General features: G+C 42.4%; 1 protein-coding gene across 2 annotated transcripts in view; it reads left to right on the plus strand.

Annotated features, from left to right (window-relative positions):
• Positions 1–22,507, plus strand: part of LOC146833816 (dimethylaniline monooxygenase [N-oxide-forming] 2-like) — an 830,014-nt gene that overhangs the window by 710,258 nt on the left and 97,249 nt on the right. For both annotated transcript variants that reach the window (XM_085601707.1, XM_085601708.1), the window contains 2 exons: positions 5,978–6,120; positions 8,661–8,857. In XM_085601707.1, the coding sequence (XP_085457833.1) occupies positions 5,978–6,120; positions 8,661–8,857 (340 nt within the window). The remainder of the gene's footprint in view (positions 1–5,977; positions 6,121–8,660; positions 8,858–22,507) is intronic.

Here is a 22,507-nt window from a genome sequence, read left to right on the forward strand (position 1 = left end):
TGCAGCTGAGCCATGCTCGAGCAGAGGAAGGCAGAATAATAGGTATCCTGTCACAGGGAGGTGTGGCCACCTCCCAGACAGGGTTTATTTAATGTATTGGGGCTGGGTGGGGACGTTCGCCAGCACCACTCATTCTGCCTGAGGGGCACATTAGTAGGGGTGGGCAGAATTTGCATAGTCGCGTTACGCAAAGCTCCACGAAACGGTAAAAAATCTCAGCGAACACTGTTTGCGTGCTCGGGGGGAAATATCTCGTGAACACGCATTTTGAGAATGCGAACGGGCAAAAAATTCCGCAAAGCTGCGGAACGCAGATTTTTGGGCAATTCCACTTTCTCCAATGGAAAGAAAATGGTAACCTCCCAACATGCAATGACTCATAGACCAGGTATGATCAATAAATGGTGCATAATGTACGTTTTTGCTCTTGTCACCCTATAAATGACAACCTGCATAACAAGCAGTGACGTGAGCCGCAACATGACTAGGCCTGGGCAAAAATTTCGTTCCGTTCGCGGAAATTGCGATAATTTGACATTTTTGCGTTCCGCGGAGAGCGCGAAGATGTCAAAAATTCCGGTTTCCGCAGCTTGGCGATAATTTGTTTCTTGCTCGCGCTGTAAAATGATACATTCTCGCGCGCGCGCGATCGCCTTACCTGATTCCCTGCGTTCGCCGACAAGTTTTCTTGATCCGGTCGCGTTCTCCATGAGATGTTGTATTGTTTTTAGCCATTTGCGCTGTCTCGCGACAGTTCGCGCCCGCAGTGACGTCATGCGTCGCGCGATCACGTCTTTCTTCTCGCGATCATGCACCGCGAGAACAACTCAAAACAAGATGGCCGCGCCCGCAAGCAGCCACATGGGTAAGTTGGCGACCCGCAACCATGCAGAAAATCGCGCGAACATGCCGGAAAAAAACTTCCGCATCTTCGCGATATTTCTGCTTGTTTGCGATAATTTTAAACATTCTCGCGATAATTTGCGAAGGTTAATTCCGCAAATTCCGCCCACCCCTAAACATGACCATGACGCATCAGAACTTCATGCATCATCCCCAACACTTCCCGTGTAGGACTAACTAATAGCACAGACTTTCCAACCAAACATAAAAGCACAGCAGTTATCACTCTAGTATGAGTGCCACAATGCCTCACAAATGATAGTTGAGCGCTTTACAAATGCCAGATGTTTTGTTATTTTAAAATTAACTTATAAAGCGCATGTTCACCAAACAGTTTCTTGGCGCTAGTGAATAGTATGGGAACCAAGCCAATGAACTTAGAGAAGGAATGAAGACTAGAAGCCTTGCCTAAACAGCCAAGTCTAGAGCTCTTTCCTAAATTTCAAGTAATCAGACTGAAGACGCACCGTTAAAGGCAGGGAGTTATAACATACCTTGACATTCGTGGAGCAAACCCCAGCACACTATCTTCTTCTCACATGTTTTGGGATGTGGAAGAATGACCACTCTTGTCAAGCATAGCTCACAAAAGGCCAAGCAAACATACATTATGAATATATTTTGAACATCAATGCCTCAATGTTCGCTCATAGACAACTCAGTGTATTCCTGGATTTCCAGTACTCTTCTGGAATACAATCCTTGTGTCGCAGTTCTACTATTTGTGTGTGTGTGTGCACCTGTCTGTGTGTGTGCATGTGTTGTTATGTCCTTTTGGCTAGTCCTGTCGTGTATACCCCTTTTTACATACACTGTCCCATCCACATGACAATAGCGGTTCTGAACAGGTGACCTTTTACCTAGTAGCTTGCTCCTGTCTCTTCGTTACCAGGCTCTTAGTATTCTATCATAATCTCTGTACCTGACATACATAAACATGTCCTCAGACACGGCATAATTATTCTGTATAAGGGTCACCACATTTTTCACCCTTGGGCAACAGCCCGCTGTGCATGATCGCATTTGTTTGGAAAAACATTTATAATTGTTTTCAAAACATTTATGATTGTTTTAAAAATATATCGATTCTAGAAGAAACCACAGAGTGACCACTCTAGTATATAAGGCCCTTATTCCCCCCTACAAAATTAGAGGAGAATTCCTTCCAAGCTGGCACGGGTCCTGCATGCTGAATGTTCGCCATGCAGAGGTCTGACATCCCTTTTAGAGTGTCATCCTCGAAGCAGAGACGGGATCCTTTGTTCTTAACCATCAGGTGAGGGGGATGATCCTTCCCTAGGGGTTTCTTGGCTATATACACATATACATGCTACAAGGCGGTGTGACTTAACGCCGCCTTGTAAATAAGGCACCCTTTCACGTTCTACTTAGTGAGATAGGAGTGGGGGGTTGCGGTCCGCCACACCACCTATTGATTTTGATGCTGCCCCCTATTTGCAAGGGTGGCATAAATAGGAGGCAGCGCCAAAATTAAGACCAAGGGGAAACCTGAGGGCGTATTTACAAAAAAATGGTGGAGCGCGGCGTTAAGTCAACATAGCTAAAGCTGCGCTAAGCCATTCTGAAAATGCAGGGATGCACCGTAATCACAACAATATGGAGCATCCCTGGATTTTCTCTAGCACTGGCGCTGAACTCAGCTGCCTAGCGTCAACGCAGGCACCATTGCACCATGGTTTAGGAGCGACTGCGTTGAGGGAATGATTGTCTATGTGCAGGAAAGTGTCCCTTCCTGCACATAAACAATCCAGAATGGCGGTTTGGAACTTCTATGTGTGCTGCATTGTACACCAAACATAGACGTTGCCAATCATAATTCTTTTAATTATTGTTTATGTGAAGGAAGGGACACCTACCTGCACATAAACAATCATTCATGGCGTTTTGTAGTTTCAATATGTGCTGCACAATGCAGCACACATTGAAACAGCAAAAACAAGAAGAAATAGCATTTCTGTATATTATTTTCCTTCTGATACACCTAATGGGCACTCATATAAGCTTGATCTTGTGTGCAATAATAAATGCACACCATGACTGTAGGAAAATAGGATCTGCTTTTATGGTTATCCCCACTTTTTGCCTGGTGCTGTGCTGTTTCTGACAAGTCTGACTGAGATCCTACTAACAAGGACCCAATCCTTTGAGCTTTCTCCCCTAAATTGGTGATGGTGGTCTTAGGTACATCCCAGATTGGATACTGGTGTATCCTCATAAGTCCCTAGTAAATGGTACTGAGGTACACAGGGCATAGGTACACCAGGGGTCCCCCATGGGCTGAAGCATATATTATGCCACCCATAGGAGACCACTCAAATGGTAACTACAGGCCTGCCATTGCAGCCTGTGGAAGCTGATGCTAGCACCACTTACTACAGATGTAGGATTCCCTATATCCGAGGTTACTGCACCTAAACCTATAAGTCACCAGTAAAGCAGACCTATAGAATCCTGAAGGCACGGTGCTCGGTTCTAAGTGTGAGGGTGACCCTGCATGAGCAGGACACCCCTACAACCTTCTGAGTTCAATCTCCCGAGTTGTAAGTGCATCCGCCATTAAGATACATAGATTGGCCATGCGTCATTACGCGATGACCATCTCTAAACTGGCTGTAATGAACTCTGTCATGTTTGGTATCAAACATGTTGGAATCATACCCCCCACATGTATGATTCCATGCATTGTAAAGCTCCTTCAGGAGGCCCTCTGTGCTCCTGGTACCAGTCTTCTGGACCCAGACCTGAGAAACGATTCTCCCCCCCATCAGCTGAGCCATGCTCGAGCAGAGGAAGGCAGAACAATAGGTATCCTGTGACAGGGAGGTATGGCCACCTCCCAGACAGGGTTTATTTAATGTATTGGGGCTGGGTGGGGACGTTCGCCAGCACCACTCATTCTGTTTGAGGGGCACATTAGTAGGGGTGGGCAGAATTTGCATAGTCGCGTTACGCAAAGCTCCACGAAACGGTGCTCGGGGGGAAATATCTCGTGAACACGCATTTTGAGAATGCGAACAAGCAAAAAATTCCGCAAAGCTGCGGAACGCAGATTTTTGGGCAATTCCACTTTCTCTGCGGAACGTGAGAATACCCTAATTCCGCAAATTCCGAGAGCGGGATGGAATTTACCGCCCAGGCCTACACAATAGGTGCCCTCCTTGCATAGTCCAGTTGAAACCAGCTCAGGGAGCCACTGGCTCCCGCTCTGGTGCGAAACTGGACAAAGGGCATGGGAGTATCCTTCCCACTGTAAAACCAGTCCCCTGGGAGAGAACCCTGATTCATCCCAACCCTTTCCTTAGGGTACTTAAGGGCTTACCTTTGGGTGGGTCTCCAGATTCGTCATGGAATTCGATTCAGTTCCAACTCCACTTCAACTTTGACCATCTGGATATCCTGACTGAGTCGTGCTGACAGTGCCAGGCTGATCGCATCGTCCTTTGCTCTGGGACCGAGACTGCAACGGAGAAGACTCCTGACCTCGTCATCCTGCAAACTCACTGCACCATCAGTGTACGTGCTCCATACAGGTTCCGTCCTGGGCCTGCGGACATCTAAAGACATACAAAGGAATCTCCCTTATAGTGAAGGACTCACTCCCCTGTATCTGCAGGCACTGTAACAAGATTGACCGGTCTACCGAACCTGGGCCCTGGGCTTCCCTGGATTCTTCAAGGCTCAGCAACAACAGGTGGTGATTCTGCATTCCCTCAAGGCCTAAGTTGTCCTCTCGTCGAGTTGAGTCCGGCATCCCTCGTAAAACACCTTGCAACCGAACCCCTGTGCACCGTGTCATTGCATTGCTTCTTCATGTGGTAACCACAATGGTTACTACGTCCGACTCGTACTGACGAAGTCGGACGCATCAAAATGTTCTGTCTTTGAGTCTGTCCCCCCTATAACTGACACGTGCCGACGTGGTTGGTTGGACGGACAGACCCTGTCGTCTTCAGCATCCTGGTGGCTTGGGCTGAGCTACCAATTTGGTGTACCCGTACTTGAAGCCTCTTCATCATTTGACCTGTTTCCCTGAACTTGAGTGGCCTTCATCATCCGCGCCTCCTGGACGTCCTGATGTGTCATAGACTCTGTCCTCTCTGCTTTCAGGTACTGTTTGACACAAACCTGCACCCGGGTTCCAACAGATTCTTTCATCCTTCTGCAACAGCAGTCTCGTCTTGAAGTCCTCGATTGTGCTCGACAGTGGTTGTAGTTATCCTGAATTCGAGGATATCCGCTGATTGGGTAGCGCTCTAATCTTCTGTCATCCACGGGGTGTCCTTAGGGTCCACTGGGAAGGGTCCTTCTTCTTTAATATTGCAACCATGACTTACCCATTGACTTGTATTGGGCTCCCAGCCGTGTTCCCTCTCTGTGCACGGCCCCCGTGGGGGTTTCTGTTTACTTACCTCAGGTGGTTTCTTGGGTCCCCAGAACTTCCACGTCTTCTGGGTATAGTCTTGACTTGAGTCATGTTTTGCATACCACTATTTTTGTATATGGTTTGGTCTCGCCCTGGTGACCACTGTGTATTTGTGCTTCTTACCTGCTCCTATTGCAAAGTATTGTGTATATCTCCGGGAAGGGGATATCTGTCTGTGTTAGTAAGGGCCTTATAATAAATACATATTTTTATAAATACTCTGTGTGGTTCTTCTTCACTTAATCTAAACCAATAAGATTATGTTGTGTTACAACAAGCTCCTTTACACTCCTTCTGGACTGAGCCTGAAGGCTGTTCTCTACAGCTACCACTTAGAGAGCTTCTAAGATTGTCTAAGACCACTAAAATCAATGTAAGGGTTGTCTAGATTGGTGCAGGGTGCCCATTTACATAAGTGTGCACCATATAGCAAGCCAGCTTTTCACAATGATACTTAAGAATATGGTTGTTTTGATGCTACCATGTGCCTGTGTAATATTTGATGTTGTAAGGCATCCAGACCAAAAGTAGTTGGATTGTTACAAAAACAAATTCATTACCAGCCCACAACCAATTGCAGCTTATTGTCCTTTGCAAACTTCTAAGGTTTCTCTTTTTTTTATCCCACAGGGATCAAGCGATTTAAGGGCAAGTACTTCCACAGCCGAGAATACAAGCACCCGGATGGGTTCCAGGGGAAGAAGGTGCTCGTGGTGGGCGTTGGCAATAGTGGAGTGGATATCGCAACGGAGATCAGTCGCGTGGCTGCAAAGGTACAGAAAAGAGGCATTTTAATTTAAGCCATAGGAATGAAATAGGAAAATTGTGGGCATTTCACATCTCTTGCTCTTGAGGTCAGAGACCATTGCCATAGTTCCAAGAGACCATCAGCGTCTACTCAGACAGCTCCTGCAGGAATACAAAAGACCCCTTTCTCACCCTCAACAAGCCCAGCTAGACCTCAAAGTTTACGCACAAGCAGATATCCTTTCAGAGAGCATCATCCAGCCTTTTGTTTGTACTCTGACAGACCCGGAAAGGCTTCGGAGATTCCTTAGCTCACTCTCATACACCTGGCATAAAACAGCCAAAAATGATCCACCTACACGGGCCAATTTCGGCCTGTGGTCCCATCCCCCAAGCTCAGCCAATTAGTTCAAGGGGATGGGGGCCAAGTGGCTCCCCTCCCTGGGCCGATCATGGTGGGTGCCCTGGCCCCACCCAGGGCACCCAGTGTGCACTGTTGGGGTCCATGTGGGGGACCTGAATGCCCCTGCAGTCAGCAGGAGCCAGCAAACAATCTTCTCTCTGCATGCAATGCAATTTTTTCATCTGTTTTTCTGCCTCCTTGACAGCGGGCCAGGTAAACAGATTCAAAGTCTGCTCCCAACAGGTGGGTGCAGTTTTCCTCTTCCCAACCGCTGGGAGCGGAATGAATGTTTCCTCCTGCTCAGCTCCCACCAAGCGAAAGCAAACAACAAAGTCCGGAGGGTTGGCACCTAGGGACATATGGAGCTGGCACTGGGGGGTGGTGCCCCTGGGCTAAAGTATAAAAAATAAATAAGAGATCAGACTTGTTTTAAAAAATAAATAAAAATTGCTGAGATTCGTGGATCAACCGTGATTTAGAAAAAAATGATTGAGACACCACCACCAGGCCTAGTTTGTCAGGGAACTTCTACCATGCCCCCTTCTGTTTTTGTTGCAGTTTTCTGATACTCTGGCTCAGTCTCAACCCCCAAGATGACTTCCAATATTTCTTGGTTGAATTGTTGGCAGCCAAATAGATCTCACCATGAGATCTGTCAGATCCGAGGAGGATTTGCGGCCCTGGATATCCATATTTCTTTTTCCTTTAATAGCTCCAAAACTATTGAATGGATTTGCACCAAATTGCAAAAAGAGCTTATTCTGGACCAAGAGCTAGCTTTCTGCTAAATTTGGTCCAATTCTGTTAGTCATGTTTAAAATCCCTATGGGAAATAGCATGGAGAAAATGCATTTTGGGACCCACCCACCCACCCTTTTTTTCACGACCCCAGCTTGAGGAATCACCCCAACATTTTCCACAAAGCAGCTGAACTCAGGTGCATACTAGTTTTGAAATGTTCGCGAATGGCATCAAAGTTATTAGCAAACCAAAAAGTCCCATGCTGTGGCTGCGATGGTTGCAGCCAGTGCTCAAAGGATAGTAAGGAGGAGCGCAGGTGTCTTGCAGGTAGATGCAGTTAGTGGTTGCTGTAGGCTGGTTCTTGATCATGTAGGCTTTGTAGGCGTACATGAGGATCTTGAAATGGCATCTCCTCTTGACGGGGAGCCAGTGTAGGTTACTGAGATGGGAGTGATGTGGGTCTGTTTGGGGAGGTCCAGGATGAGTCCAGGTGAAGCATTCTGTATGGTCTGGAGTCTTCTGAGGAGCTAGGTGGCGATGCTGGTGTAAAGTGCATTGCTGTAGTTGAGGCGGCTGGCGACGGAGCCTGAGTCACGGTCTATCTGGTGTTGACAGGGCTATCACAGTGAATTCGTTTCCCTATTTTTTAGGCTTGATGTATAACAGTGCTTGCACTATTCATGGCAAACATACTGTATTCTGGGTATACTCTAAGTTCTTTGTTCAGCCTCCTCAAGCCTTTGGCTTCTTTGACTCAAGAGCATTCATCCAATGGTTTTGGACATCATCAATCACATCTTTGAGAAGCTCACAGACATGTTTTAGTCTCATCTTCCTCCTATTTACTATTTGTGTAAAATCATCATCCTGCATTGGAAAGCTGAGGGAATATTTTACATCTGAAAAGTACACTTATTCATCGTACATTTAATTCTTTAATTCTTACATCCATTGTATGCTAACAGCAATCCTTTTTATGAATTAAGTGAGCCAAGACTTCTTGATTTTATTTAAATTATATGTTATATACCTATCTATAGGGTCTTTCAGATAACTCTCTTCATCTATTGGGGCGTTGTTGTATCATTCACATTATTTTCTGCCTATTGTAGCTTACAACATGGAGCAGCCGGTCAACCCACTTTAGTCTTTGGCTGACTTCACTTTGAATGACTGTATTGTAATCTTCACAACGTTGTTACCTTCAATACAAGAGACTACTACAGCAAAGTGAGCTTTTAGAGACCAAAAAATATTTTAGCTTTTAGCCAATGTTTTTATTATATATTTAAAATGGCCTTGTAAAACCATAACAAAACAAGCATTAACAAAGCAAAAAGGTTGTCAGCCAAAGCAAAACAAATTGAAATGAATTGAAAAAATACCCTGTGGCGAATGGTGAGTGGCTAATTTGTCTTCCAGGTGTTCATTAGCAGCAACAGAGGAGCCTGGGTGATTAGCCGTCTCTCTGAAGGTGGCTATCCTTGGGACATATGGTTCACAACACGCTTTAAGACATGGATCCGGCTATCGCTGCCTTTGTTTTTGGTGAACTGGTGGCTAGAAAGGTTTCTGAATAAACGCTTTGACACATCAAACTACGGTCTACAGAGAGACAGGTATGATTTTTAATGTAAAAGATTTTTTACCTGAAAAAAGAGAGACAAAATACAGTCAGAAATGTATCTGAAAGATATTAGTAGACCTGGAGAGGATCTATAAATCAGCAATTCTAGCTTCAAACAGAAACATAAAAGATAAAACTGTAAAAGTCAGTAAGAGAAAGATAAACCAATCAGGCTGACACAGTAATTTTCTCCCACATATATACATGGTTCTAACATCCATCACATTTAAAGCAGAGGTGTCCTGTTCAGTTCACACAGATTCTAGGGAGTGTGCCAGGGAGCTCTCTAGAAATGGGAGAGGTTTCTCAGGAGCAAGATGGGCTTAAAGGATACCTACTTCCTAGTCATCCATAAGAACCACAAAGTATCCAGTACCCTTACTCATGGGTGGATGCACACCAGTATCCCTTTAAATTAGGGTGTCACTGGTATTAATAAACGTTATGTAGGTATTCTCAAAGAAATATAATGTCCTTGCACCCTGTTCTACATCAGAATATTTGAATTCACTGTTATTGGTCTCTCGTGGTCCAGGGCGTATGTAAGGATTAATGCTAGTAACTCTCTGTCTGTTTGTCACTGTGTCTCTCTTTCCTAGTCCTACCAGTCAGGGTCTTATAAGACAATACAGGACAAACAATATACATCAAAACAAGATAGCATAGTGAAGTATTCTCCATATTGAAAGAATAAGGTACTCAGGTATGCAGTTGTTAGATGTTTATTCCATGAAATAAGATCCCATCCATCAGCCAGCAGATCTTCAGATAACTGACCATTACAGAACATTACTATTTACAACAATCTATGACATCAGGGATTCCAAAATGACATGGTCATAACTCATATAACCTAGCAACATCACAGTGTGGAATACCACACATCTCCCCTCCTTATAGAAGAACATATATGTAAATGACCGAGATACAGACAAAAAGAGAAACTTATTGTCTTAACATAACCTTTGTATCTAACACCTTTCTAAGCTACCCTCAGTACTAGCTACCACCCATCACCACCCACCCTTGCACAAAAATTTTAATCAAATAAAACAGCAAGATAACTTGGTCTTTTAACAATCCTTGAGGATGTTCTTTGAGAGTTCAACTTCTTATTTTCAACCTCCTTATCTGGATGTGAAAGAGAATCCCCCTTAGTAGGGACCAACACCTTGCTTTGATTCTGCATTCCATTACACACAATTACTCTATTTAAATTCCAAATACGATGGTCCTGCGTTTGAATAGCATTCTTAAACGTTTTGATTACTTTAATGGGCTTCATGAATTTTGACGAAGAACAGCCCAACAACCCAGGACATCTAATCCTGACCCAATCTCCAACATTTACCTTAGTTTTCTTTACTGCATGTTTCACATCAAAGTATGCCTTTCTTGATTCTGCCTTCTCTTCTTCCACTCTCAGCATGCTTTCCCCATCACACACACTCTCCTTGCCTTTTGCCAATTCATACTTATTAACCCAAAAAGGTTCAACATTAGTATTGGGCACCATACCCCGAAACAACAAAAAGGGAGTCTTCCCAGTTGTTGCATGTGGAGTTAATCTGTACTCTTCAATTTTCCCAATAACCTCCTTTTTCCAATCCAAATCCACACCTTTAGCCAATGCAATGGTTTCTTTAATAACTTTATTAAATCTCTCCACTATCCCATTGGCTTCAGGATGATATAGAGCAGACTTCTTGTGAACAATCCCTCTAGAAGATAAAAATTCTTCCATTTCTCTAGATACAAGTTGAACACCATTATCGGACAATATTGATGTTGGCAGGCCCTCTCTCGCAAATTGACTCTTCAAACATTCAATCACCTTAGAAGTATTAATTGTTGATAGAAAGAAAATCTCAGGCCACCTTGAGAACATATCTATAACAACCAAGATGTAAATCTGCGATCCTTTCTCTTGTATGGGACCAACAATATCCAAAGCTATTTCCTGCCACGGACCATTGGAGCGTTTCCTCAAGACCATAGGTTGCACATGAGTATACTTATTCTTATCACTAACAGCACAAGCAACACAGTCCCTTATGATTCGCTCTATCATCTTATCCCTTCCAGGCCACCAATACGACATGCGAAGTCTTTCCTTACTCTTCGACAAACCTGAATGAGCCACATGCACTAAATCAATTAATTATTTTCTAAGACTAGTAGGAGGAATCAATCTTGTCCCTCTAAACAGCAAGTTATTATCCACTGATAATTCATTACGTACTGCCCAAAATAGTCTTGTACCATCAGACCCGTCTTTTCTAGAGATCCACCCTTTCTTTATCAAAGATGCTACTTCACTCAATGTCACATCATCCTCCAATTCCTTTAACCATCTTTCTTCTGAAATGATATCATGATCTACCAAACAAACCATTTCATCATCCTCCTCATCATCTGAACAGTCTTCATGCTCACTACCATTTGGAACTAAGCGTGACAGAACATCCGCAACACCATTTTCAATTCCAGGAATATATTTTATATCAAAACTATATTCCTGCAATCCAATAATCCATTTGGTTATCCTTCCAGAAATAAGGTCTAAACCCTTTTTACCAAATATTTCAATCAAGGGTTTATGGTCTGTATGAACTTCAAAATCCAAACCCCACAAGAATTTCTTTAACTTCTTCACAGCCCAGGATACCGCTAGAGCCTCCCTTTCCACAAATGAATATCGTGTCTCTGGATCTCTGAGACTCCTTGACAACAACATGATTGTACGCATGCCCTCAACTCCACGTTGCTTCAGAACAGCTCCAAGGCCTTTTTCACTTGCATCAGTCACTAATATAGATTTACTTGCAGGGTTGAAACTTTTTAATGAAGGAGCCTGACTAAGTTTCTTCTTAATAGACACAAATTCTTTCTCACACAGATCTGACCATACAAATTCTTCCCCTTTTCGCAATAGCTGCCTCATGTTCACTGTTGCTACCGCAAAACCCATCACAAATTTTGCGTAATATTCTATCATACCTAAAAATTTCATCAATTCAGTTTTGTTAGTAGGGGAACTCATCCTCGTGATGGTCTCAATCAAATCAGCTTTAGGTTTCACACCTTCCCCAGAAATACTGTGTCCCAGATAATTGATGGTGTTCGATCTAAACTTACACTTCTCCACCTTAACTGTAAGATTATGTTTACACAAACTGCTCAGAACAGATTTCAACCTCATGTCGTGTTCCAAATCATCTTTAGCAAACACCAAGATATCATCCTGGTACACACACACCCCCGGGAGATCTTTTAACACCCTTTCCATCACCCTTTGGAACACTGAAGAGGCAGACACCAATCCAAATGGCATTCTTCTGAACCTAAACGTGCCAAAGGGCGTGATAAAAGATGTGTAGTCCCATGATGATTCTTCTAGCTCTATTTGATGATAGGCCGAGGTGAGATGTATTGTGCTAAAGACTTTAGCCCCATCAAGTAACGTCAACAATTCCGTAATGTTCGGCAATGGATACCTATCCACCACCACACATTTGTTAAGTTGCCTTAAGTCGATGCATAAGCGCAAATTCCCATTGGGTTTGTGTGCTGCCACGACCGGGGCCAACCATTCCGATCCCTCTATTTCCTCTAGAATTCCATAACTGCTTAACTTTTGTATCTCCATTTTCATGTCTTCCCTAACAGATAATGGAACACTTCTCACTTTGCAACACACGGGAATTGCATCACCTCTTAATAGGATTTTATGTTGATACCCCTTTAAGCAGCCCAAAGTTTCTTTAAATACATTTGGAAACTCCGTCTTTAAATTGTGCACATACTCCTCATTCACGTTCCTCCCCACAGATTGAATTTTATCTCTTAGCTGAATAACAGGATTCGCGTTGGGATCTAAAAATACCTCTAAATCACCCTGATGGATCCAGCTAATAATGCTGTCTCCACGCTTTGACACATACATTTTTCCAGAAACCATCCTATCTTTATATTCAATCAATCCCACAAAATATCCATGTAATTTTATTGGCTCTCCTCCATATGCCAAAGGAATGATGTCCGGTTTCATTAAAGTAATCTTTCCTTTGAGCTTTGAGTTGTAAAACTCATTAGAGACAATGGTAATCTTTGCTCCAGAATCGAATAGAACCTTAGTTTGTTCCCCTTCTACTATAATATCATCGTAAGGGCAAGATCTATTATTACTTTTATTTTCAACCTGTATTACTTACTATCTGTCCACAAACGTGATCATCCGAATGAAATTTTCCTAACTCTCCTTGGTATATTTCAACTTCCTTCACCTTAGGTTTTGATTTTGTTTTGCATAAGGCCGTGAAATGCCCCTTTAATTTACATTTGGAGCAAGTTTGATTGAGAGCTGGACATCTTTTGTCATTAGCAAGGTGTCCGGCCTTACCACATCTGTAGCATTTTCTTTCAGACCATCCCTTCTCAGGATTACTCTTCACTTCAAAGTTGCGATTATCTGGCTTAACTTTAACTATCTCAACATTGGACCCTTTCTCCGAGTCCTTCTTTATTACGGCAACACATTTTAACAAGTGTTCAATACGCTTGGCAATCATTAACACTTCATCAAGCGTTGGTTCATCTTTTAACCATAATTCCTCCCTAATTTTCTCAATGGAGCAACCAAACATAAACTGATCCCTAATGCGTTAATCAGCTAAATTATTAAATTTACACGAGGAAGCCAGTTTTCTTAGTTGGGTTATATAATCCTCAATTGTTTCGTCAGCAGATTGCATCCTTTTAGCAAATTGATATCTTTCTAAAATTGTGCTGACTTTAGGGAGATAATGCTTGTCGAGTTTCTTAATGCATACTTCATAATCATTCAGTCTACCCGCCTCTGAAGCTGGAAGCTCAGGTAAATGATCGAATACATCCTGACCTTCAGAACCTAAACAGTGCAGAAGCAGAGATGACTTTCTTTCTGCGCTCAAAGAGGGTCCACAGACTCTAGCATACCTCTCAAAGACCACCTTCCATTTTTTCCACTTGATGGGAGGTGATCCAGGACACGACAAAAAAAATGGAGCTGCAGTGACATTTTGCATGTCTACAAAATGGTAGCCTAAACTAATGCTAACAGCAGCGATATAAACAACACAATGGTAAATAAAGAAGTTAACCTCTTTACATAAAGATCACCTTTTTAAAAGTTTTTTTTTTCCTTTATCATATTAAGTAAGCTCCTAATTTTATGTTAACTGTATTTATCTATATATTTTTTTTTCTCTTTTATTTTTATTTAAGTACGATTAGATTTCAAGTATTTTAGTATTATGTATGATTTCCAATGACAACCATCGAATTTATTTTTAGTCAGAATGCCCAGGAATCTTCTCCCTACCCATATTTCAACAGAAGAAAACACACAAAAACGAATTTTTTTTAACTGTTCAAATTTCCATGCCTCCCTTGTGCTGAAAGCTCAGTCTTCCTTCGCTTGCCTTATAACCTTTTTAAAGCAATGATGACAAAGTCAGCCTCCGTGTATACTGTGTCCTGTACACACGCGGTGAATTCAGGTCGTTGCTAAGTTACTGAAAACAAAATGGCCACCACGCACGCACAAACAACAGCGTGATACGTGATGACGATTTCCGGAGCAATCGGAGCAAAGATGACGATGACAGAGGCAGAGATTCGAGATTGCAGAGAAGACAGAGGCAGAGATTCGTGGTTCCAGAGAAGACGAAGGCAGAGATTCAGATTCCAGAAGTCCGGATTCCAAGACGTGGATCTCTCACCGCTGAAATTCGAAACTCCAGGTAGGCAATGTTTGTGTTTGAATATTGATGTTCTCGAGGATACGATGACAAAGCAGAGATGCTCCGAACTTTTAACTCTTTTTCAAATGTACACACACTCGAGAAAGCGATGTTTACACAGCGATGCTCACAACTTCCAACGCAACACCCCGCAAGCAAGTCAATGCCGATCCCCCAAACGTGTTCTGCCAAACAGTTACACAACACACGGGATCCGTTCAAATGTGTACCGGGATGTCAAAAACAAATTGCAACAACACTGTCCAATCCAGACAGATGCAAGGAAACCACGCAAAGTCACAAGATGAACTTACATGATCTTGTACGATGCGGTTCGAGACATACAAAGCTGGATTAATGGCAAAAAAAACACCACTTAGAGATTTCCTTAGGTTCTCTAGGCTCTCTCCTGTGGCAAATCCAATCCACAAATGTGCTCCTCCCTTCACAAGTTTCATGTGAAGAATCAGATTTTATGTTGTCATTGAAAAGTGATAAAGAGATAAGTTCCTTCTCTTTTTTGTGAATAAAATATAAAAACCAAAAATTCCAGCAAATTTTTGTTGAGATCTTCTTCAGAAAACTCCTGAGCCGACTACACCAGTGAAGTATTCTCCATATTGAAAGATTAAGGTACTCAGGTATGCAGTTGTTAGATGTTTATTCCATGAAAGAAGATCCCATCCATCAGCCAGCAGATCTTCAGATAACTGACCATTACAGAACATTACTATTTACAACAATCTATGACATCAGGGATTCCAACATGACATGGTCATAACTCATATAACCTAGCAACATCACAGTGTGGAATACCACACATGGGCTTGCTTGCCTGCTACAATCATATGTTAATGCCCCAGGTGGTACACAGTGATACCACTTATAAGGAAAGGCCCGAGGGCACATCTCTATAGTCACACTCACTCCAAGGGTGACATGCCTCTATTACACCTATTCATTCTCTGCTCTATCCCGCTAGAAATTGGGAGAATGTCTTTAGGAGCATGCTCTCTAGCCCTCTTCTGAGATGTGTCTGGTGGTTCCAGATCTTCATCAAAATCCTTTACAAATATGTCCTTCCAGAAATTATGTTGTTGGTTACCTGGGATGAGAGCTCTGGTCAAGTAGCAACCACAATCCTTGTCAGGGTAAGGCACAAGCAAACCCCAAATTAACTTGTGCTCAACCCCCTGGTAGCTTGGGACAGAGCAATCAGGCTTAACTTAGAGGCAATGTGTAAAGTATTTGTGCCACACAGTAAAACCACACCACAGTATTAGAGCAACAGAGTGATTTTTCATAAATAAAGCAAGACCAAAATTACAAAACTCTAATTAGTACAACCGGAAATATTGAATTTTAACGTTTTTAGAGAAAATAGCTCCAAAAGGTGCCAATTGTGGATATCTGGTCACACCGTATCAGAGCGTAGACACAAGTTCAAGCCAAACATGATGAAGCACATACCGGCTATAGGGACCCTGAACAACGTACCTTAAACCATGGTTGCGGAGCGTTGCAAGGATTTGTGTCAAGGATGCGCCGTGTAGCAGACCGATGCACTGGTTCAGAGATGCAGCAAGGCTGCAGTGTGAGGTCCTGTTGCATCAACGTTGAGGGTCCTGTTGATGGGGCTTGAGATGCATAGTCCGGTTCTGGGGAGGTGGTGCGTAGCCGGGGTGATTTATGAGTTACGAAGAGCTGTGAGGCTGCGATGTTAAGTTGGGTGTTGTCGTTGAGGCTGCCCTCGATGAAAGATGCAAAGGCCTGCACTGAGGATGCGTCACACAGCGGCGGTTCAGAAGAAGCTGCGGGTTGCAGCGGCATTGCAAGTTTTTGCAACAGGTTTAATCCACGCAGCAGTGGAGATGCGTTGGTTACGCTGGATCCACAGCGGCCAGTAAAGCACCTTAAGCCTGCTTCCACGGGTCCAGGACTAGGGTGGCCTAACTTGGCAGGGTAAACTCACAGATAGCAGAGTGCAGTTGCAGATGCATGCTTATTTGAAGACTGATATGTCCCTGATGCTTTAGATCAGGAGGTCAGTCAGGTAGACATTTGGAGTCACTTTGAGTTTTGGGTTCAAGTGATGCAGGTCCAGTCCTTCTCACCCAGACATGGGGGCAGCAGGCAGCAATTCAGCACAACTAAGCAGAAATCCAGCAGAGTGCAGTCCAGCAGTTTGGCAAGACAAGAAAGAAGGAATGAATGAAAAGGAGAGGAAAGGAAAGGTAAGAAAAAAGAAAAGAATGAAGAAAAGCAAAAAAATTGAAAGATAGAAGGCAAAGGAGAAAGAATGGAGGAAAGAAGGATGCAAAGAGAGAAGAAAAGAAGGAAGAAAAGAAAGAGGGAAAATTAAAAGATAGAAAGAAAAAAGGCAAGAGAGAAAGAAAAATAAAGAGGGAAGGACTAAGAAAAGAAACAAAGATGGAAAGAAAGAAGGAAAGAAAGAAAGAACATGAAAATATGGAAAGAAAGAGGGAAAGAGAGAAAGAAAGCTTGAAAGAAAGAAACAAAGAGATAAAGAAGTAAGAAGAAAGAAGGAAATAAAAAGAGTGTTACAAGAGCTGAAAATTAAACATGATAAAGGTTGATTTTCTTCCTGGGCCAAATTTATTGAGGAACCATTGGTGAAATTGAGTCTAGAATAAACTTGTTCTGAGAAATTGATTGCTTATGAATTCACATGTATAGTATTGAAGCTTTCGGTTTGAGTACTGCATACTTAGTAAAAAGAGAATAACTTAATACAGAACGGTTTCAAATAGAAACAATGTGTTCTGTTGTGTAATACCAGCAGCCAGATAAACAAAGGACACTTTAAAAGGAATTTACTACAGCATTGGCAGGAGACAGGAACTGATTAAGCCAGGAATGTGGCCTGTTCTCATATCTGGTAGAATGGTCCTCTTTCACCTTAGGCTGTGAACACAAAGATAACACTAAAGTCATTAATAAAGTAAAACAAAAACACTGGCACTGAAGAGAACTACCTTGTGTGTGGATGTGCTCATTTTGAAAGAACAAAATGCAGTCACTCTAAGTGAAGTTAACCGTTGGGTGAAGTAGGCTGACCCATTGCTTCTCTGTATGCTGTAGTGGACAGAAGTAAAATGTGAATGACACAACAACAGGCCAATGGATGAAGAATGATGACTGAAAGCCCATTTAAGTAAGTATATTATAAATATAATTTTATTGAAATCAAAAGGTCTTGGCTAACACCAGACCTAAAAAGCCTTTCTGATGCAAGGAAGCCTTGATTTCACTTGGATTTACCTAGACAAGCGCCTGTTACTAGTTACATCTTTGTTACCCTGTGTGACATGAGAGGAAGTGACATCACTATGTGCATTGACTTTGTGACTACAATGGCAAATTTTATATATAGCAATGGGGAGACATTTTATAGAAATAAACTTCGAAAGCAGTTAAAAATATTTCTGGAAATGTACGATTCTTACATGTTGCACGTCATCTTTTCATATAAACAAAATATCCGGAACAATTCTACATGGGCCATTCCTCATTTGACTGGATGACTTCACCAGAATTAGAGGCTCAGATGACCTACCTCCCTATCTCTCTCAAGTCAAGACATAACAAATAGTTAAAAAACACTAAAAGCTTCCTTATATCTTTTCATTCTGACCTATCCTGACTATATAAGGAATTAATAGGATCTTTACATGTTACAAAACTCCATTCACAAATAAAGAGAGTGTCTGCTGGGTTATGGAAATCCTAGTGCGAGGTCACAATGCATCTGTCATCCTAGGAATTCTGAACCTCCATAAATTAGTATCTCAGGGCCGTCATTGTATGCTCTAGGTGAGGTTAAGGTTTCCGCCTGATTAGTATCCTAGCTGCCTAAATGGAATTTTTATGCCAAGACAGGAAAAAAACAGAAAAATCATCAAAATCAGGTACTTTCTTTTACCTTTGAAATACAAACTTAAAGGAACAAATACTAAATGTAAACCTGTCAAAATTATTTTAATTATGTTAATACAATCTACAATATTTCTGTTTTTAAAGCAAATAGAGGGATAATTAATGTGTTAATAAGAGTTCAGAGGATTTCACGCAAACTGTTATTTAAGTATCACAGTTGAGCCTTTCCAGCACCACCAAGCCAGGAGCGTAACACTTGCAGCCCCTGCATTGCAGGGACCCTCAACCTGTCAGAAGGCTCCCAGTCCTTCAGGTGGAATCCACTCAATCCAAGGGCAATGGATGATCTATGAAATATGGTAGACGAGGGGGCCACTCATCACATTCTGCAGGGGGAGGCACATCATTTTGTGTTACATCAATGCATTAAGCATGCACATATGGCTGGTATTTTTCCCTGAAACAGGAGATAATACTAGGTAAGTACGTTGGGGCAGATTTATGACGTCTGGCGCATCTCTGCTAATCAGCAGAGATGCGCCAGAAGAGTTGTGACGCATCTACCCACCCATGCGCCACCATTGATGCGCCGCATTTACAATGCGGCGCATCGTGGCACTCGGATGGGCAGATGCGTGACACATCTCCTGTCGGAAAGGCGGCGCATTGCTGGAGTTGCGTCGCAAGCGTGACGCAGCTCCAGCAAGGCTCGGAGGTGCCCTATCATTACAATGCTGCGTCAATCCTTACGCCTGCTTCAAGCAGGCGCAGGGTTTTGACGCAGCATGGGCTCAAAAGTGACTGAGTGAAATCTTGTAGATTTCACTCAGCCACTTTTAGGAGGCGTTCCTGCGACGGAATACCCCCCCCTGCACAGGTGCGCCTACTGCTGGCGCAGGGCTTTACAACGTGACGCATCTCCCAGATGCGTCACGTTGTAAATACCCCGCAGCATGGCGCAGGATTTGCGCCGCCACTGCGTCACAAAAGTGACGGAACGGCGGCGTAAATGAGGCGCAAGGGGCTCATAAATCTGCCCCATAGTTTTCTCAGCCAAGCTTTACTTTGACACCCATGTGCACTGGTCAATGAGAGTATAAGGTGCAAGTTCCAAATAGTATGGACCACTGTTGGTGACTCTCTGAGCGGCATACTACCAGAATGGCATTGTAGCAAAATGATGAAAGGAGGCTACATTTTGATGACTCCATAGTAGTGAGGGAGTAAAATGTTGGTGACTCCATGGTTTTATGGAGTTTGACTAGAAAGAGGCGTTTTACCCTTCCCAGGTTCTTCTGTTGTTGATCTTCAATTCCACATAGATCTCCTATGTCTCTCTCTTCAAATGCCAGAGAACACCTTCAATAAAATCTGACTTTTTATTGTATTCTTTGGGGATGGAATTCCTCACAGATTACAGTATTCTATATGCCCAATCCATCAGCATTTCACTAAAAGAAGCAAAATGTGTTTATTTATTTGTTTTTTTTCATAGTGCATCAGGATCCTAGGTACAGTGTGACAGAGACCTTGAAAACATGGCCCTGTGATATAGGTGAAAATAAGGCAATTTGCATCATCAGCTGTATTAATGCTTTATAGCAGTCCATGTGATCAGGAGCGTAGCTTGGTCAGGAAGATTAAGGGGTGTGAGCTTCAGATTTTCCAACAGTTCATGCTGGCATAAAATGTTAAAATAAATTATATGACGAGCAGGGTGCATGAAGGGGCTTAATGGGCAGTAGAAAGGGAGATGAATGCGGATAGGTAGGGGTACTTAGTGAGGGAAAACGCAATATTCTGTAAACTAACTTACTTTTTTAAGACTTTCAAAACAGGGAGTGTGTGCGTTTTTGTCTCGGTCTGTAAAAATGTCTTGTGAAATACGACAGACATCTCCCATACCCAACTGAAAGTACCTATGCCCAACTATTTACCATAAAATGCATTTATTATGAGGGTATAATACCTCAAACACCACCCTGAAGCTACGCCCCTGCATGTGAGAGACATTCAACAGAGGAGACATTTACATTGCCTATAATCAGGCAATGGACGCTCATTAAGTAAGGCCTTAAGTAAGGAATCTTCAAAAGTTCTCTTTCAGGCCCCTCTGGAGATAAATATTGGCTTGGTCTGTCTGATGTGTACCAGAAGAACTATTCCACATCTTTCTCAATCTGGGTGTCCATTTTAAACAGAACTCAGCATCCTTGTCATGTGTTTCTATCAGGAATTTGAAGCGTATGTGAAAGCAATTTAGATATGTGGATCATCGTGCAGATAATGCATACAGCCTTGTAGGCAGAGCAATGTCCTGGGTAAGATGATCCAGTGATCTAAGGACAGATGTTATCCACTAAGCATTTATTTGTATTCAAAATGAGACAGGCTGACATAAGGAGTACTTCTTTGAAAGGAAGTATGTGAGATTTGGTCAGCCTATTTCTGCAATGGCTTGAATAGTCCAAATGTTTTAGAAGTAACTCTTGTGACTACAAAGACGTTTTAATTGAAATCTGGTGTTTGTGGTCAGCTTTTGCACATGAAGACTAAAGTGAAGTGTTTGTCAAGTTTTACGCCAAATTATTTTGCTGAGGTGATTGTTTTAGGTCAATGACTCGAATCTTTAAATTGATTTGTCCAGTCAGTGGCAGTGGGTAATTCCTGGCACAGAGAATGAGAAATAATGTAGTTTCTGCGTTCTGGAGTTTTCTATATTTTATATATTTCATCTAGCTTTACATTTCTTAAGAGAGAAAATTAAAGGCAATAGAGCTTTTTGCGCATTCACTCTTAATGTATAACTGGATATCTTCGATATATTTTTTGAGAAGTCACCTTGTGGCTCCACTTAAAGCAAAAAAAAAAAAAAAAAGAAGCAAAAGCAAGCAACTCAGGAGCTAGACCTAATAGACTCGATAAACAATTTTAGTAGGATATAAAGTACCTATCTATGCCCAATATTTCTCTCTTATAATGGTATAATCTATGTGCAGTAAGCAGTGACTTTATCCTCAAAACAATTGCGCTAATCTATTTCCCAACAGCACTAGATACAAATGAAATTAAGCTCTTTTATGTATTTTATCATACCACGTCTGGTTAATGTGCAGAAGAGCCTTTATTCTCAACTCTGCCATGGCTAGGAAAAGCAGGAATGCAGAACCTTCTGTACTCCAGCTCCAAGTGCCAACCGCCCTCCACAGAACCGTCTCTTATCACACTCTACATTGCCTCACAGATAGCTTTCCTCACACATTCTGCCGCATGCAAGCAGCAACACCACACAACCTTCCCCTTTGTACACATTAGTAAATATAACTTAAATAAATTATAAATTGAATTACATGGCAATACAATAGAATATTGGTAGCACTATACATAATACTAATGCTTAGCATATTGTTGGTGAACACCAATAACGCCCGTCCTATTTAAATACAAAATATTTTAGTTTAGCCGGAGTATGGATGATTCTACCCTATTTTAATTCAAAATCTTTTAGTTTAGCCTGAATACGAATGATCCTACACGACCTCTCAGTTCTTTCCATCCTGACACCATCCTCCTCCCAGGGGCCTCTTGTGTTTCTTCAGATTTGTCAATTCCACCATCCTGCTCCACCATTAAATTCTCATCCCACAACCAATCATCTTCAAGAAACACATCTTCCTCACTTCCTTTCTTCACTCCTTCCATCTCCTTGCATCTTGCCATCCGACTCATGTGCCATACATGGTTATCATTTAGCCTTGCCCAAGTTTTTCAAACACTCCACCACTCCTAACAATCCTGAATACACAGTCTCACCCTTAGGTACCTTGCCCTCTTTCCTGACCTTCACCCAATCACCTTCCACACACTTCTCCACCCTAGTTCCTTTCTTAGCATCAAAATAGTGTTCGCACACACGTTCAGCAATCAGAATGTTTCTTTCACATTCTCCGGTGACCACTAAT

The sequence above is a fragment of the Triturus cristatus genome, chromosome 4_2, assembly GCF_964204655.1.
Source record: "Triturus cristatus chromosome 4_2, aTriCri1.1, whole genome shotgun sequence".
In the NCBI taxonomy this organism is placed as follows: Eukaryota; Metazoa; Chordata; class Amphibia; order Caudata; family Salamandridae; genus Triturus; species Triturus cristatus.